Raw genomic sequence first — 14283 nt, forward strand, 5'->3', positions numbered from 1 at the left:
GTGAGACACGTGCGCATTGCTTGACAGTGTGTGCTTTCACCCGCCGTGTTTTATTTTAGATATGCATTCATTTATGCCGTTTGGAATGCAGTACTATTAGATGCACGAAACTCGCGCACTGATAGACTTTCACGTGCGCTTTGTGTTTGTTGTCCTGAAGCTCGATCGTGGCTGCGGTTAAATGCACTTGCATCTCCGAATACTTTTATATGAAATTGATGTAAATACAGTCAGTTATGTTTTCAGAGCAGGACAGAACATCTGATATATCGAAATAGATCTGTGCATTAGTGTAAATGCAGCCTGTTAAAGGTACCATAGAATGCATTGATACAATATTTTAAATTGTTCTCTGATATCTACATAGAAGGTATGTGGCTTAGTCAAGGGCAAAAAATCTCCAGAAACGGTTTTACATTTCCATTTACAACCCTAGGATTTGTCCCTAGAATGAAATGGTCTGTTTTTACCTTATTTGGAAGGGTCATGAATAATAATATTGAGCTCTGCTTTGATTGGCTGTTTCACAGTGCGGCTCATTTCAGTAGCTCACACAGCAGGGCTGTTTCACAGTGCGGCTCATTTCAGTAGCTCACACAGCAGGAAGGAAACACTAACTATTAGTGATCCCGACTGTAATGTCACAGTCGGTGTTATGTTCTGATTCGCCTATTTTTCAGTGGTCTTTTGCATGGCCGAGATTTACATAAGAAGGAGGAAACAATGGTGTTTGAGGCTTACGGTATGTCATTTCCATGTACAGAACTGTTATTATTCAACTATGCCAAGGTAAATACAGTTTTCCATTCTATGGGTGCCACTGTCTATGATCACATCAATAATAATCAAATGACAATACTGCTGAGGAAAAAAAGAAAACCCCATAACTAGCCTATTGTCTGTAACTTTCGGATACTTAAAGAACACTTATTTTAAATAAGTAATTGTTTTAAAAAGTAGTCTGCTTTATATAATAAAAAATAAAGTAAAATTAGCACAAATTAAATTTGATATAAAATTATGAAAATGCAGCCATGTGCAGTAATATTGAAAACTGAGAATGTGACGCATGGTGATATTGAGTTGATAATGATAATCGTAATTGAATTGAATCATATCGTGAAACCAGTGAAGATTCACACCCCTATTTTTAAGATGGCAGTACTGACATTCCAACTATAAACAAAAAGCATAGAAACTGCAATTTTGGTTAAAATGTAAAGTTGTAAAGATGTATTTGCACAGCAGAAGAATTAATTAGGAAAAAATGTAGATCAAGAATCGTTTTGGAATCGGATCGTGACTCCCAGAATCGGAATCGGATCGGATTGTGAAGTGCCTAAAGATTTCCACCCCTAGTGTCCCATGCATTATACTAATTTTAATGTAGGCCACTGATGTGAAATATAGTATGTGGTTTTCTCTTTCACAGCTACACAGCAAAAATCATCATATTTTTCTTTCTTTCATATCTGACCATCCATAAAACCACATAGTTACCTCAAAATTGTGTAGGAAAATAAGCTTTTAGAGAATATATCCAGAATTATTTTTAAGGCAAGACACCCCATGTGAATATGAGAGAAAAACTTAATAGATATCATAGATATAACTAATAGATTCCCCAGTTGATTGATTACATTAAGAATTGCAAACATTTTTTTTGCAATCAAGTTGAACTATTATATTTAAATATGCAAACGAGGCATTATCTAGTTAGCCCTACCCTAAACCTAACCGATAGTGTTAACAAAAGAAAACTTTATAATAGATAATATAAAAACGTGTTTACTGAAGTAGCCATGCCATTTAGCTCTTTTATTGTGACTCATTCTTCACGGGTACCTGAGAGCTCGGCATCGCAAGTGCAATTCTGTACCAGGTGAGCCATCGAGCAAGTTTACTACTGTACACCAGAAAAGCCATACATATGAAGCTGGTTATGTGATGTAAATGACAAAATGCATTAGTTTACAAATAATTTTGAGTTCATAATATATAACCCTGAGGAAATAAGTCTTTAATTAATTGCTAATTTGTCACTGTAATTGTAATATGTGTGAAAAGGAATAAAAGTTGTTGGTGTTTTACTGCCTCTAGTGTTCTAGAAAACTGCATTGAGACGGACATAGATGTGTTTTTCAGAGTTTTGCAAAAATTAGGGTGGGGGCATGCTTTCCAGTGAGCCCAGGTTGTGTTTGAGAGTAGTTTCCCAGATTTGGGGTGCTTGGTGGTCCACAGTTTTGTGTGTGTGTGTGTTTTGAAGTGGACTGCCACCTATAAAGTTTGAGAATCACTAGTCTAGTCCGTTATTAGTCGACCATTGTGACTCAATCCTCTTGACTAGTAAATTAAAGCGGAAATGAATTTATAAAATTTTAGGCGCTGAGACTATTTTGACACTATCTTCTTTTTTTTCTCAAGTGCTGCCACTTTAGAAAGCACTGTCTCTCTTATGATCTATATCAGTATATTGATCATACTTTGTCAGCCCGTTGACAGTTCTTCATTCTACAGCTTTAAGAAATATCTCCAATCTCTATTTGCCACAGTTGGCCAGTGCCTATTCAAGCGCCAATCACTGAAAGGACTTCTATTTCAGTGCGAGTGCCCTTGTCTTTTCTCCATCTCTGAAGTGAAGAGGCAGGGTGAGATAAGAGAAAACAAACGAGATGCTCTGTTGTGGCGACAAACGCAGTGCGATTCCTTCAGCTCTCAGTATGCAGAAGCTTCTGTCTGGAGACGTATTGGGAGAGAAACGTTGGCTTGAAGGTGAGCGTGAGTGGCAAACATATAAGCTCTTCTTTTACCCCAGAAAACCTTCTCACTTCCACCTCCTGCTGAAACGTATGTCTGTTTGTGTATTTGAAATGAAGGAAATATTCTTATTGCATCTCTAGGAAAAACAGTGTCTGTGTCTGTGAAACACGCCTTGTGTAGTCCTCTGATCTTTCCTTTGATTTATGTTTCACGGTTATTCATTTATGAAGGACTGACTTTATATTTGCTGTGGACATTATTAGAGTTGGCTGATACATATACAAAAACATATAAAATATAAATATAAATATATAAATATTCCTTTTGATTCTACAGCAAATATACTACATCTTTATATTTGTGTACAGTGAAAAAGAAACATTTCAATCAAATATATATATATGTGTGTGTGTGTGTGTATCACAATTTTATTCCATTTGATATTTAAATTTCATTTAATATTACGTTGGTTTAGACTTTTTAATTATTTTTGAGTACTTTTGAGTCAAATTAACTAATTCTACCCATTCTAACTTTGCTTTTGCTATTCGATCAGTGCTGCTTTTTAAAACATATCTGTATGCTGTCATACTCATGAGATGTGAGATAATGATAAGATAATCATTTTTTTTATTTATTATAAAAAACTTGGTTCTCTAACACTAACACTCTCTATTCTATTTCTATTCTAGCTATTTGTTTTCTTTTATTATACGGTATATAAAATACTTGACCCTCTAACACTAGCACTCTTCATTCTTTTTCTATTCCATCTACTTTTTATTTATTAAAAAAATAATCTTGTCCCTCTAATACTATCGTTCTCTATTCTTTTTCTATTCTATCTATTTGTTTTCTCTTTATTTATTAAAATAAAATAATTATAACTTGACCCTCTAACACTAGCTCTCTCATCTATTTCTATTCTATCTACTCTTTATGCTTTTTATTTTTATATAAGCTGCTTTTAAAACATCTGTATGCTCTCGTACTCATGAGTCGCAAGATAATGACAGCCTTTGGGGAAAAAAGCATTAAAGTTGTGACAATATTCATGATGTTGCTTCATTTTATATTTTTGCTACAACATCATGAATATATGGTCATGACTAATAATTAAACTTGATTCCTTTTGTTTTAAGCAAAAAAGGTTAATTTATGTGCACATTGTAAGGGAAACAGGTCAATTTAGCTCAAAGGGAATCATTTAAGATTTTAAAGGGAACTCCACCAATAATATGTAAGGGACAGAATCACTGTTTTACGGCTGATCACTGAGACGGCCAGCGATTCCGTGAACGAGCCGTATGACATCAATTCTGCAATGGATATTTATATCCAAAATATAGTGAAAACACTATTAATTAGCATAGTAACAAGATCGGCAACAACTTTAACTTATGGATGCAGTACACAACTCAACAGTTCTGTCTGAGCATAAGCCTGTGTCTGTGGTCACGCTGTTCCTCTTGCAGTGTGATAATTGACTTTAAGACCAAGCCAAATATTGAGAATGAAATATGATTCTACATTATGCTGACTCCATTACTGACTATAGTTCAAGGTGTCTGTGTCAGTTTTTGAAAACTTTCAGAATGTATACTTGCAGAAATTATCTAAAAATATTTAATGATCAAACCCTAATGAAATACCTGATTCCTCATTACATGACCTTTTTAATATTAAAGAAAGGGTAGGTGATTTGGTTAAAAAAAAATTTTGTTATGCTGGTTGAAAGTCTAAAGCTGCGTCCCAAATGATGCACTATGCACTTATACACTATTTACTTGTGCGCTATGTACTCAATCATGTAGTGTATGACTTATAAAAGGTTATTTTGTCATTCATAATTGGAGTCTGATAGCCACTCCCCCTTCACTACATAATTAAAGCTGCGACAGTTGAGCGCATGAAGTGTCCAACTTTCCACACTGTTTTTTTTCCGGTTATTTAAGTTCATCATCCGAGTATTTAAAGTGCACTTTTTCTTTTTGGAATTTTCAGTGTGAAAGACTACAAAATGTCATAGAATAGTGCATAAGTACGCGATTTGGGATGCACCTTAAGACTTGCAGACCGAGCGAGAATGGAAGGTGTTATTATTGTAATATGCACTTTGTACTGTAATGTTTTCTCACATGTAATCTGACAGCATTGCATTCAACCCTCCACTAACTCTCTCATCATGTCGCTGGTTAGCCTCTGGTCTGCCTGTGTGCGTTTATGTGTTTTGGAGGAGGCGTGACTTTGGAGAGTGCTTTGCGGGGAGGGTGGGATCTTATGCTTTCAAAGCTAGCTTTCTATTGATAACCTCTCCGAAATTGGGTAACACTTTATAATAAGGTTTCATTTGTTAACATTCATTAACAATCAGTGTTGGGCTAGTTACTCAAAGAACGTAATATATTACTCATTACTAGTTACTCATTTCAAAAGTAATATTGTTACTTTACGTATTACTTTCTGGCTTATTACTCTCTTACATTACTTTTTCTTCACGCCCCGACAGAAATTATAACTGTGTATCTTCCACATGAAATTCTAGTGATTGATATTGACATTGAAGTGGAAGTGTTGTATTAATCTCATTAATTGTCATGTGTAGCTTGAAGCTAATTGTAATTTCTCCATTGCTAATTTACAGTTATATTTCATTATGTATTTTATCAAATCACATAACGACGAAAGAAACTATTTAATTTTCCAAAAAGATTTTTAATTATAATAATATAATGTACCACATGCTGATCAGAGGGATGTGGGTGGGATGTAATGCCAGAGTAAAGTAAAGCCACAACTTACACAACAGTGTTCAGATCATATTTTTTCCTGACAAAATCAATATAATGCAATATTTCTATCAAGTGAATGTAAGCTTTTCCATATTCCAAGCTTGCCTGCTGCACTGGGGACATCACGTGCATGTGCGAGTCGTGAAAATTATGAAAATAAATCTAGGAATTATTTGATTGTTGGATTTTAAATCAGCGGGGTTGAGGCATCAAAAGTAACTAAGTAACTAAGCTGTTTTATGGATGGTATTTGTAATATTATTACTGAAATCTTATTAGTAATTAGTTACACTACAAGTTACTGCAAAAAGTAATATTATTACAGTAACTAAGTTACTAGTTACTGCCCAACACTGTTAACTATATTAGTTAACATGAACAATAATTATATTTAAAGTTGTATCTGTTAACATTAGATAATGTACTGTGAATTAACATGAACATGAACATTTTTATTAAAGGGGTCATATGATGCTGCTAAAAAGAACAGTATTTTGTGTATTTGGTGTAATGAAATGTGTTTATGCAGTTTAAGGTTAAAAAAACACATTATTTTCCACATACTGTACATTATTGTTTCTCCTCTATGCCCCGCCTTTCTGAAACGCGTCGATTTTTACAAAGCTCATCGAAATCGCATCATGTGACCCCTTTAACTAATATTAAAAGAGATTAATAAATGCTGTAAAAATATATTATTGTTAGTTCATGTTAATTAATGCATTAACTAAAGTTAACAAATGAGACCTTATTGTAAAGTGTTACCCGCAATCGCCTACCCTACCTTTAATATTTCATTGGCAAAATTTATGAATAGTATACTATTATATTTACATTTTCATTAGTTTATTCATTCCTGAGGTGGAGCACTGTAGTGATCTACAGATTGTAAGAGGACCATGCAAAGCTCCTCTCGCTGTCTCAGTGGGATGGCATGAACAATGAAATTAAATTCATTAGTGGAGTGAAGCAGGAGGCTCCTCCAATCAGACTTTGTGATGTGGCTACAGAAACAATGCACCTCTTGAAGGATGGGAAATGGATTTGTTATTGCAGAAGCCCCTGAGGGGCAGAAGGACACTTGCTTGAAGAGAGAGCAGATATTTTGAGGACCGAATAAAACTGACAGGATGGAGAACCGCACAGTGGCTCTACACACAACAGTTTGACTACTTACAGCAGAACAGTAAAAGCAATGGAAAACTGCATGAGACACAATGATTGCATATGAATTGTGGCAATTACAACTTAGTCAACAGGTGTCAGTGTTTTTTTTTTTTTTTTCACACACCACAGAGAACTTATGCCATGAAGACCTCATGTGGTGTCCTTGCTCTGTCGGAAATGTGTTGCCTGGGGTTTTCATTCTTGCTGCAGATGCATTGCTTGCCCAGAGTGTCTACGCTTGTTGGTGACATGACCAAGATTTTGGTATCCTGACAGTGTTTGGTGCTTTTGGGTGTGCTGGATGCTGTGGGATTTGAATGACAAGCAGTGTCTTAATGAATTAACATAATGAATAAAAACATAGCCGTATAACTGTTTGTGATATAATTACTTCTCCACTGTTCTCTTTGTTTTTGTATGCGTGAAATTAGGTCAGTCACAGTGCCGAAATGATGAGCTGCTCTTGTTTAGTAATAATATAAAAATATAATATAATAATTAATAATAGCATCTTATATATTAATAGTATAGTAAATACATATATATGTAATTAATAGTATTTAGTATAATGTATGCAAGCCATAATTACTAATTAATAGTATTGTATGTATTATTAGTATAATAAATTACTAGTATTTTATATATTCATTGTGATATTGCGATATATGTGTGTATATATATATATATATATATAACTTTTTTTTTTTTTTTTCAGTTCTTTCAGATGTGTATTAAATACACACCAGTTATGATATATTATCATGTAATATTTCACTTTTGCCTTCATTTTCTTTTTCCCAGGTGGTGAAAATGATGATCATCGTAGTGGTGACCTTTGCCATCTGCTGGCTGCCATACCATGTATATTTCCTCGTTACAGGGTTGAACAAGCAGCTGGTTAGATGGAAGTTTATTCAGCAGATCTATTTGTCAGTCATGTGGCTTGCCATGAGCTCCACCATGTACAACCCCATTATTTACTGCTGCCTTAACAGCAGGTAAGACTCAACTTATGCCGAGTTCACACTGCACGATTTTCAAACTCGTCGGATCGCCGTTGTTTTCACACTGCGTGACTATCTGGGGTAGCATTCAGTTGCTGCTGTGTTCACACTGCAGGATGGATCGGCCACAGGGGGTTTCACATTGCATGACTTCACAATAGGAAGAATCGCCGACAGCTCTGTCTGGTGCAGGGTTGCCAGGTTTTCGCTACAAAACCCGCCCAATTACTACTCAAAACTAGCCTGAAAATAGCCCAATTGCTTTCGAGGGGGTCCCCCAGTAAAAATCGCATTCGGGGGTAAAATACACATTTTTTTGGCGGGGTTCTCCTGGTACAATTCACATTCCAGGGCCTAAATATCACGTTATCGGGGTCGCTTCAACCTGCTGACATAAAAACAACTGGCGGCAATCGCGGATTTGGCAACACTGGTCCGCAAACTACGTTTCATATAACTCCTCCCCGAACTTCCCGCTGCCCTGTATCTTGGTCTCTCATTGGCTGTAGGTCATCGCCGATGTGTTTTTCAGTCAGAACTCATTGCACACAGCTTGATTTAGCATGCCAAATATTTCATGGGCGTAGGCGACGTGTCGGCGATTCCCTCAGATAACGTCTTTGATAATTCACACTGCGTGATTGTCACTCGCGTGAACGAGCACCGATTTGCCTCCGATGTCGGGCATTTGTCGGCGATTTCGCAAAACCTGTAGGCAAGTGAAAATTCGGGCTAAAATCGTGCAGTGTGAACTCGCATTAATGTTTTTTAGCTTCTTGCAGCATAAGCACCTCATTTTTTCCCTGCAAAAAATAGACTTTAACCAGCTGGTTAGCCGGTCTTAGATGGTTTAACCTGGTCTCTGAGTTTAGCCAAGCTTCTGTTTACCTGGTTTAGCTGGTCTCCCAGCCTGACCAGCTAAAAAGTGCCCAAAATCACTCCCAAACCAGCCAGCAGACCATCCAAACCAGACTGGGGGACCAGCTAAGGATTATGCAGTTTTTTTTTCAGCACGATTGGGTCAAATTACAAGATGAGCACGCTCTTCTCGTGAAGCGGTCTGAGAAACTCTATTCTCAACTGACTTTGAATGGAGTTTGATGTTAGAATTTTGCTAATCTAAGAATGTAATACTCTAAACATTTTAAAAGCGCACAGAAATATTGTGTAAAACTGACATTTTAATGAGATTGAGCTATGTTTTTTTAATTTTTTTTATCAATATCACAATCCATTCTGGAATTGCCTCATCCACAAAGGATACATGCATTTCTGCCTTAGATTTTGGTTACATTTTAGAAGACAGCATAATTTAGGCTTTATGTGCGGTCAAATTAGTGACATTTTGTGGGGGAGAAAGATCCATTGTCAATAATTTAGGAAGTATTCAGCACAGCTCACAAAGAAGTCACTCTCAAACCAAGCTGCTTTCTGTTGGTTAAGTGGCAACCAACTTGAAACTGTTGCGAAATTGGAAATCATTCGCATTCACACAAAATTCCAGATTGCTTTTGTGAATTCCTTTTGGAATGACTGGATTTTGCCCCAAAAAAACAAAAACAAAAACTCATCTTTAGAATGCATATAATTCCTGAAAATGCTAGCTTCACCAGCTTTTTTGATATTAACTCATGGTTATTAAGAACAGCTCCAATTGGCTGAAATTGAGTTTAGAGTCATTACTTCCCACCAGCAGTCTCACCTGGTCTGTGGGCCTTGGGTACGGCCATGTTTATCACCCTGCAGACGTCCTGGGGTTTGGGTGGTGAGGCAGTGAACCTGCAGATGCCTGATTCTGACGGTGTACTGGAGGTCAGACTGTCCGTGTAATCGTTGGTGCCTGCGGTCATCATTTGTCGGCGATTTTGCAAAACCTGTCGGCGAGTGAAAAATCGGGCTAAAATCGTGCAGTGTGAACTCGGCATTAGAGCATGCCACAGAGATTTATGACACAGATGCATTTTGTCATAGCAACATGAGTGTTTTTCCCTCTGGTTGTTGCATGAATAGGTAATGGCCACACTTATGATGCTTCTTCTTACTCATAAATCAATGATTGAAATCAAAGTGTTATTAATAATCAGTCCAAGTGAAGGACAGGGACAGGAAACAGGCTTAAGCTGACTCAGTATGAATTTCCTTTTTTAACAATAATCTCAACATTTTGAATTCTGAAAACACAGAAAAATGTGGACTAAGGTCCAAATGTAGACCCAAGATTGGTTCCACATGGTCCATAATTTCCCATAGAACACTTTTCACACCGTGAACTGTTTTCTCTTTATTCTGCAAAGATATAACATGAAGAGGTGCATTAACTACATTTACATAAACTTACTAATGGGAGAGTTTACTCCAAAAATGACAATTCTATCTTTATTTACTCATCTTATCATCAAAAGAAAGAAAAGAAGATGGTTATAAAGGTAAGGGGTTAATGAATAATGGAAGAAAAAAAAAAAGTTTTGGGGTGAACTATTTCAATGCAGCGTAAACAAATCTTCATTCTCCCTGTGCATAGCCAACAGAAAATAAGACATGCAGACGTGAATGTTATGACAATAGCACAGGGACTATTAGAAAGCCCTTCAGAGTCAATGATTTTGTCCAAGGTTTTAATTAAAGGAATGTTCCAGGTTCAATACCAGTTAAGCTCTATCGACTTCATCTTTGGTTTGTCGTCGATCACCACAGAAGAAAATTCCGACATCCTTTAGTTTGTTAAAAACTAGAAGAAGCCATGTTTACAGCACACTTACAATGAAAGTCTATCACGTGAATGCTTTGATTAAAATGTTCACTGTTAAAAAAGCAAAGAAACAAAACATTGTAAACGAGATTAGTGTGATTAAAAATGTATATGTTTATATCCAGCTTTCAACTCCAATCATGACCATTTAAAGCCAGTAAACCTGATAACCAGAGAAGCACTGTAAAGGAAAAAATCCTCAAGTATTACACTGGTAACAATTAGATTAAAGATTTAACAATAAGACCAATAAGATTTACGATTGAAGACAGTAAGTCTGCCCACTTGAACATAAACAGTGAAATGCACATCCCCCCCCAAATCATTGGCATGAAATGTCTATCTCAGGTTTGTTAAAAGCTTACTGTACCTTAGTATGAGAGCTATATAGAATATAGTCTGTTATGTGGCTCTGCATAAAATGTAGCTAATGACCTTTATACAGCTCTGCATTTTTTTTAAACTTTTTTTTGAGCACTCAACCAGTTGTAACCTGGCAACCGTTGCTATCCACCATTAACTCGATCAGGCTGGGACAGCCATAGAATTGACTTTATGTAAATGCACCACAGATGAAATAAATGGCTAAAATGCAAGACCGGATGATAAATAATCCACATCTAATTTCTTAAGGGCTCATTTGGCTTAGTTTGAATTGACACCAGTACCTGGGCATGACAATTTGCAACCATACGCTATTCAATAACCAGAAAATCATTATCAAAGAGTTGAATACAATGAAAAAAAAAAAACAGCTGCTGTTTAATGTACCTGGCAGTTTTTGATTATTAAAAGTACATAGACTTGTTATGTTGGCAGTAGCCTCTGACATCTAACCTGTGATATTGGTTTTGTTTTTGTCCTGTGCAGTCACTTGGACTTGACAGATTGATTGTGTTTAATAGCTTTTGGCCATTTGCAAATATTTTTTTCCATTCTCATTCTAATCAAAGCCTGTTTCCACCTCAGAGTAAAAAAAAGATAATGGTAAAACAAAGTTATAAATAAGTGAGAAATTTGTAGTTGCAATCTACATGAAATTGCAATCACAAGTGAAAGATATCAGATCATGCATAAATGTACAAATAATATTGCGTTTTTCCCCATAGATGTGTCCAGTTATTCATCTGGTTTTGTATATGTTCTTGTCTGTGTTCAGGTTTCGGGCTGGCTTTAAACGTGTTTTCCGCTGGTGCCCTTTTGTGCGGGTGTCAGACTATGACGAGCTTGAGCTGCGGGCCATGCAGCATAAAGTAGCGCGCCAGAGCAGCATGTACACACTCTCACGAATAGAGACCACCGTCGTAACCGTGTGTGACCCCTCAGAGCCAACCGGCCACCCAGGCCGGAAGAGCCTTCACAACCACCAGCACAACGGCTGCTCCAACCCAACCAAGAGCAAAGAAGTAACGTATATGCAGAGCGACTTGAAGGAGGAATTCTGCTGAGATAGACCTTTAATGTAAGATTCATACCGAAGTATCAAGCACAGCCATTTTAATGACTCCTCATTCTGTAAATTGGAAGGGAGTGATGAAGTCAAAGGTAGACTGTTTATTTTTGTCATATCATTAATTGAATATGATAATATATAACACATAAACAACACCCTGATACAGTCATTTAAAAAAAAAATGTGTTTTATGGAGCATGTCTAGTGCACTTTGCTTCCAAAAAATTTGAGTCACCCCCAGCTCTCATCATCCCAAAGACCAATGTTATACAACATCTGAGGAGCACTTAGTCTGTAGCAGAAATCGTAGATAGCAGCTGCCCTTTCATGCCAATCAGGTGCTGTTCTCTTTCATCATATGGTTAGCAAGGTTAGCATGCTACCTGAATGCCAAAGTTTTGATTTCTCCCGGGAGCTGAATGCTCAGTTCTTGTTAAAATATCGAATGTTTGAAAAGGTTCAGACTGATCCTACATCCCGAGCTAGTAAATGAATAGGTGCGTTGCCAGCACACGAGCATGTCGTGTAGTGAATTTTGTTAGCTTCATATTCGCTCATTAATCTAAAACATCTTATGTAATTGATGAGATGGTAAACCAATTGTACATCATCTTAATAGCATAGCAAAGATCAATTTTGAAATTTGACCTTGTTGTAGACAGAGTTGATGTTTGGAATAGCATACCCGCATATTAATGCTCCTGCAGTATATATGCAGATTTTCTGTTTGCATGGAATATCTGGATGACTTGCTTTTTTGGCAGAGAGTGCTGAGTTGGATATTGTATTCCAAAAAGCAATGCACATGACTTTTCATTTCATACTTTCATTTCCAATATTGATGAAAGAACCAGCAGTTTTTTTTGTCGTCGTTGTTGTTGTTACATTGTTACATCAGTCTGCTGATCAAAATTTTCTTTGTTTCTGTGTTAACTAGACGCTATATGCTGAGTTAAACATTCACAGAGCAAGGTCTTGTTAAAATAATGTAGCACACTTCTGTTTGAAGTGTTTGCATAATGTGTACTGTTGCAGATACTATTTTTAAAATATAGCATGCAGCATACAGTGTTGTGCATTCAATTTGGCCAGAAATACAGTAAAAATAAATATTATACAGTTTAAAATAACAGATTTCTATTTCAATTTATTTAAAAAAATGATTTGTTCCTGTGATGGCAAATCACAGATTTTCAGCAGTCATCACTCTAGTCGTCAGTGTCACATGACCCTTCAGAATTCATGTGCTCTTTTGGTGCTCAAGTAACATTTCTTATTATTATCACAATTAAAAATGGTTGTGCTGCTTAATATTTTGTAGAAACTATGATACATTTTTGACAGGATTCTTTGAATACTTCAAAAAGAACAGTATTTAATTGAAATATAAATCTTTTGTACCATTATAGATGTCTTACTCTCACTTGATAATGCCTCCTTGCTGAATTAATGTATTAATTTCATTAAAAAAAATATTACTGACATGAAACTTTTGAATGGTAATGTACACAATATATTTTAATTTTACCTTTGCAAATAGAATGCTGGCTGGCACATAAATGAAATTAAACGGACTCTTATTTAGAATTAACTAATACAATGCAAAACAACAACAAAAAAGCTAATTGTATATTATCCATTGACAAGACTGTAAACCTTCTGTTAATCGTCTAAGACCAACTGACTAGTATGAAATATGCTGGTGTATTCCATCCAGAACACAGCCAGGGTGTAAGATGACTATGGCTTCGAATGCACTAAGTATAAACATAGATGTCTATTGGTACAATATGGGTAATATGACAAACCTGTCATCATACTTCTGTTTTCCCAATGCAAAAACAGCATTTTCAAATGTATCCACTTGGGAGAGTGTCTTCAAAAAGATTGTTTTAGCTGGAAAAAAATGGCATCTCAGTGTAGATGGAAGGCCAAACGTAGAGAAAGACACAACTTCAAATGTATCTGGATCAGTATAGATGTAGTCTGTGTTTTTCTTGATGTTTTTTTTTTTTCCGCAAAGAAAAATAAATGCTATTTTTATTTGACCTGTATCAGGTAAATCACTGAGACTGAAACTGGTGTGATTTATCTGGTCTGTTTGATTTCATTGCCATTGCATCATTATTCTGAATGGAATTCAGCAACTGCCAGCCATATTCTAGGAGCAATGCTGGTGTAACTACTTGCTTATCTGCCAACTCAGTGACACTTTGGCACAGACTATAACTGAATGCTATAGTGATGATTATAGTGTATAGCTTCTCATTGACCTTACGATCACACAGTTACAAAACAACTCCTCATTGTTTTCTAATCATTTACCTCCCTGTCTTTTCAGTTCTATTGTTCATTCTA

General features: G+C 36.1%; 1 protein-coding gene across 1 annotated transcript in view; it reads left to right on the top strand.

The window, feature by feature from the left end:
* The window catches only part of tacr3a (tachykinin receptor 3a), a 35945-nt gene extending 23170 nt beyond the window's left edge, over nucleotides 1-12775 (top strand). Inside the window, exons 4-5 of the mRNA XM_016561075.1 lie at nucleotides 7521-7717; nucleotides 11632-12775. Coding sequence (XP_016416561.1) covers nucleotides 7521-7717; nucleotides 11632-11920 — 486 coding nt within the window. The 3' untranslated portion in view covers nucleotides 11921-12775. The remainder of the gene's footprint in view (nucleotides 1-7520; nucleotides 7718-11631) is intronic.
* The last annotated feature ends 1508 nt before the right edge of the window (nucleotides 12776-14283 follow it).

This window comes from Sinocyclocheilus rhinocerous, unplaced genomic scaffold (genome assembly GCF_001515625.1).
Source record: "Sinocyclocheilus rhinocerous isolate Xijiao unplaced genomic scaffold, SAMN03320098_v1.1 scaffold2026, whole genome shotgun sequence".
NCBI classification, from domain to species: Eukaryota; Metazoa; Chordata; class Actinopteri; order Cypriniformes; family Cyprinidae; genus Sinocyclocheilus; species Sinocyclocheilus rhinocerous.